A 5212-nucleotide genomic window follows, 5' to 3' on the forward strand; every position below is an offset into this window, starting at 1 on the left:
GGGGTGACCACAGTGTTCTGCCTTAAATTGTGGCGTTTTTTCTAAGAAATGGGTGCTATGTACTGTGCGAAAGCAATCGATTTTACAAGAATAAAGTTTTGGACATCCCTCTTCCAAGAATTCCAATTGAGTGTCTAAGTGTGGCCAGCTCAGGGTAATATGATATTATAAACATCGTAAATATTACCGTCTCTTCTGTTTATATCTTCAAAGCAAAGAAAACACGCCTTTCATAACGGTACAGCTAGAAACCGCTCGCCAGACCCACAGGAAATTTGCTGCAAGACAGGCATATGTAACGACGACTTAGCGCAGCTAAACTCGTGTCTCATTATAAACCGTTCTTGTGACAACAGGCCAGCGAAAAATCTAACAATCTACAGCAAAACCATCAATTATTATGGGCGTTATAACATAGGTGTGCAGCTGGACGAAACATACACGTCGAACCCCCCCAGACGATTTAAATCCCTGACGAAACATACACGTCGAATCACGGCAACGGGTTAAAACTTAGTGTGACCCTGGAACACTTAATTTTTCAAGGATACAGTTGTGATAAATTCCTTTGTTCATGACAGTCATATTTGTGAATTCTGGTCACCATTTATAGTCATGTACCAATCATGAGAAGTATGTGTAGCAACAACTCACTTTATGACAAAAGATACTGGCCTAAATAAATGCTCAGGCTGTGAGCAGTAATCCCCTTCCCCCAAGTAAAACATTCAACTTTCTCAAAACTTTATCATACTTAATTACAGAAAAATTCACACTGCTGTATAATACTGCTGTAAAATACTGCCAATTAATCGACATAATAAGAACAAAAGATATGCAGACATGTATGTTTGTTTAACTAAAACTCTGTAAATCTGCTGCCCCAGACAGTTACAAGTCTCAGAAATATTGCGGTGCTAGCCCTGGGTGATGATCCTGTAGCATATTTTTTACTACTCTGTTCTAGTTACCATACAATACATAACTCTTAAAGAACAGTTTTTGGGAAGAACTCACCATACTTCATTTCCTTCAAAAGTTACAGTCTGTATATTGCTGGTAGTAGGAACTATAAATTAATAAAGTAAAAAAAAGGTAAAGCTATCCCTGTAACAGGCCGTGGAAGCCCATAGGGTTGTGAGATGTTGAGGTTCCCACATTTTCTAGACAATCAGCTCATAGATGGCGGCAAGGTTGTCAGCCATATGCGCCGGCCGTCCTTTACCCCCAAGAACATTCCAAGAATAGTCCTGGTACCCATTTCTGTTAGAAGCTGAGTCAACCCCAGGGCCATAGTGTGGCTGGAAGGATTAGGTAAATTGAAAAAATCCAATTACCTCCTCGGGATTCAATCCCGTGACCTTCCGGCTTGTAGCACGGTGCCTCAACCAACCATGCTACCGCATGCCCACTACAAATTACTACACATGCAATTCGGTAGTCAATTTCTGTTTGTAATTTTTAGTGGTAAAACTAAGTATATCAGATTTGGCATCATAGTTTCATACTACTGCCATGTCTGTAATTGGGAACACATAAAAAGAAGTGTTTCTCACAGAAGTTGTAGATATGTTTATGACTTGACTCAACACAAAATTTCACATACTTAGCACCAATTGTTCAGCAGTTATTGCCATAAAACAAGAAGCTAAATGTAAAGATTACTAATCTTCTGGGGTATGCCATGTAGCCTTGTAGAAGTTAACGAATGATTTGAAAGAATGTACTGCTTCTATCTTCAGGGTCAAAATAAGGCAAGCAAGAAGCAAGGGTCAAGTAGAGCCCTTTGCTCTTGAAGACTTCAACCCTCAAGATGGTGGCATCATATACTTTCATAATGTTGGCAACACTCCCCACAGGCACATGGTGCAAAGATCCAAGAGCAAAATCAATATCAGGAATGAACCACAGTGAAAGACTAATACCACTAAAAGAATTATGTTTCTAGAAAGTGACCAAGACATATGGATATGTTTTGTAAGATACATTCATTTTTGTATTTCATGAAAACAAGTTCCAATAAAATGTACCATTGTGTACTGCCAGAAATTTCTGATAGTACATATATGGAAATTTATTATTTATGACAGCGTATTTATTTGTGACATTTTATCAATCCTGTTGTGTACTAGATATTGGCAGCATTTCACTTTGACAACTAGCATATTTTTGCTTATTGTTTGTACAATAACAGCACAGTAAAAGAGTTGAATTAACATGCAAATTGTTTAATGTCTGCACCAGCCCTGCTGCTCAGTATGGTGAAGTGCCACATAATGGATATAAATATGGCAGTAATAATGCAGACAATTACTACAATAATGGACCATACAGGCCACCACCATCAAACTGGCAATCTCCTCATCAACCACCTCTACAAGGTATACATAAATATAGTGCTGTATTGGTTCACATTTCTTTTTAAATTTAGAGATTAAATTACTAGGTGAGAATAATATAAGTTATGTAAGATCCAAAAATGGAAACATTCTGAGCTAAGTTAGTCAAATTAAGGGTACAGTTAGCGGCCTCCATAGTCTAGAGGTAACGTTCCCACCTCATGACTCGTAGTACACAGGTTCAAATACCCGGCGGAGGTCGTCGAATTTTTAAGGGCGGAAAAATTCAGGGAACAAGTCCTCCGGGAGGGACTTTAAGCCGTGGGTCCCGTGTCGTAGCTTTACGGCACGTAAAAGAACCTCATATCTCCAAAGGAGGTCACTGAGCCAAATTAACGGACGTTTCCCGCCCAACAGCAGTCTCTAATACCTCTGGTAGATGGGGGAAGCATTATAGATACCTCTCGGCTAGTAGAGCTGGTCTCGCTGGCTGGGCGGGACTGATGGTAAGCACCAGTACTGATAGGATATAGAGACTGGTAGAAATCACAGAGGGAAGCACAATGGACCAATACAGGTCTCAGTGCATGGGGAAACCCACCCTCTCTAGTAACTAACTAACTAAGGGTACAGTTGTAGGGATGTGAGCTTCTATAGATAAAAATAGGATTCTTTCAGAGTTCCAAAAATTAAGATGTCAAATGAATGGCCACTGGGTCTGCTGAGGACAGATGAAGAGACCAAGGGAGGGAAGTTATATAAAAGAGAGTAGAAACCGTGTACTAATAAAGAAGGACTACATTAATGGCTCTGTCATGAAATGATCCATAAACATCCCTTGCACCCCACAATCACAACTTTAATATTAGAATTACTGTCCTACGTTATAGTACCAGAGTAATATACAGTATACCCATCAATGACAATGTTTTTGTTTTCCAGTACTGATGTTTTATTTAAATATTATCACGTTTTGGTCTTTTGACCATCATCAAGCAATTTATATATAATAAACTGTGTCATTATTCACTACTTAACTGTTTATGCAATAGGGCCACTGTTAGACTTATCATGTAAACACAAACAATACATATACATGCATACATACAAGTACTCAATGTTTTGTACATATAAATAAAAATATAACTGAAATATTTAACATCAATCGGTAAAATTCTTGGAATATTATTATTTCTTAGATTTTAAAGGGCTTTCTTATTTTTATATTGTGGGGTTGTTATAAGTAGTATTGGGTTGGGGGGTAAACTGTGACTGCTTTGGAATTCTTTATAGTAGTGACACAGATTTCGTGGGTGCTTTCATTGTCTGTGGTTGTTTATATGTTCTTATTTACTATCCTATGATGTTCTATAGATATATGTCATTATTATGTTTCTGTCAATGGGCATGTGCTTTGTGATAGGTCTCTTGGTCCTGTTCTTGTTATTGCTGTTCACTGTTAGTGTGGTGGTATTAGATTTTACTGTTTCCTGTTTTCTTGTTGGGTTTCAATTTTGTTGTTGCTATAATGATGTACTGCCTGAGAGTGAACTGCAGTTTTCTTCCAAGGTTTCCATATGTCAGGTGGTAGTGAGGGTGAGTGAGTGGTTTATTGTGTGTTGTATTTTAACATCAAGTCAAAAACAGGGTTATGAATGTGATGTGTCATTCAGAGTTTTTTTCTGTGTTAAGGTTGTGTATGTGGAACCTTATAGTGTATTTTGTAGGGGGCCCCTTTTATGTGAAGTATGCCCATTGTTTTTTATTGTGTCATGTGTGTGCTGTGTGTCTAGTTAAGTGTTGTGCATATTTAAGAGTTTGGTTTATTGATCCTTACTGATAGTATGTGTTCTTTAAAGCTTCTTCAGAAATTTCTGCCTGTTTGGTCTACATACATTAATGGGCACTTGCTAATGTTGAAAGTTGTGACTGAAAGGTGTACTGTATATTAGTGTTATGCCTAACAGAATGCATAACTTAAGACTAAAAATATACTACCAGAGAATTATTATTGAATGTGTTATATGAAATAACTTCTCTTTCTTCATACAGACTTTAATTCAGTGCCCGCAATGGAAGACACACCTTCACACTTGAATGACAATGAGAGAAACGCTAAAATGGGTCCAGATGGAATGCGAGGGAGGTACAGTGCACAGCCCATACCTCCTGATTATTATTATGAAGACAGCCAGGAGGGAAAATTCCATGCACCTCATGCCCATGGATCAGAAGTACCTCACCAGCCAGCCCATAACCATCCAATGCAAGGAGAACAGGAGAATATTGCTGATGGGGCTACCCCAATAAAGGTATCCCATGGGGACAAAATCTATTTGAAAAATTAAATAAATCCACAAACCAGAAAAATTATAAGAGGAGAACTTATGAGTATATACATTCACAGACACTGATGGGAAGATAATACTGAAAGGGATTCTGAAGAGTTAGGATGTGAAAATAGGGCTGCAGTCATGTGTCCGAAAATACGGTCCAGTGACTGGGTCTTGCAGGATGAAAATGAGCTTTCTGGTCCTACACAATTTGGGGAATTTCTATACTTACTGAGCAATTATCTATTTCTCAAGAAAGACTATGCTCCATGAAGTTAGCTGATCAAAAAACTGCATATAACTAATTCAAATAAAACTACAGAGCCCCTTAAAAATAAAGAAACCTAAAATAACATTTCAGAGACTTAATTCTATCTCTGTCCTAAGGTAGAAAATGTATTCTGTTGTCAATATTATATTTAAGCATCCTGTTACACTCACACAATATATATGAGACAAACTCCGTCTTAAGTGCAACAATTTAATTGTAGTACTTTCTTCTTTCCCTCCTCCACACTACATGTTTCGGCCCTAAATGGC

The 5212-nt window shown here is 38.0% G+C and overlaps 1 protein-coding gene across 4 annotated transcripts in view; it reads left to right on the forward strand.

Annotated features, from left to right (window-relative positions):
- The window catches only part of LOC111871348, a 92237-nt gene that overhangs the window by 77462 nt on the left and 9563 nt on the right, over positions 1 to 5212 (forward strand). For all 4 annotated transcript variants that reach the window (XM_023864380.2, XM_023864384.2, XM_023864381.2 and 1 more), the window contains exons 8-9: positions 2245 to 2381; positions 4392 to 4651. In XM_023864380.2, the coding sequence (XP_023720148.1) occupies positions 2245 to 2381; positions 4392 to 4651 (397 nt within the window). The remainder of the gene's footprint in view (positions 1 to 2244; positions 2382 to 4391; positions 4652 to 5212) is intronic.

Source organism: Cryptotermes secundus, unplaced genomic scaffold, assembly GCF_002891405.2.
Source record: "Cryptotermes secundus unplaced genomic scaffold, Csec_1.0 scaffold1, whole genome shotgun sequence".
Classification (NCBI taxonomy): domain Eukaryota; kingdom Metazoa; phylum Arthropoda; class Insecta; order Blattodea; family Kalotermitidae; genus Cryptotermes; species Cryptotermes secundus.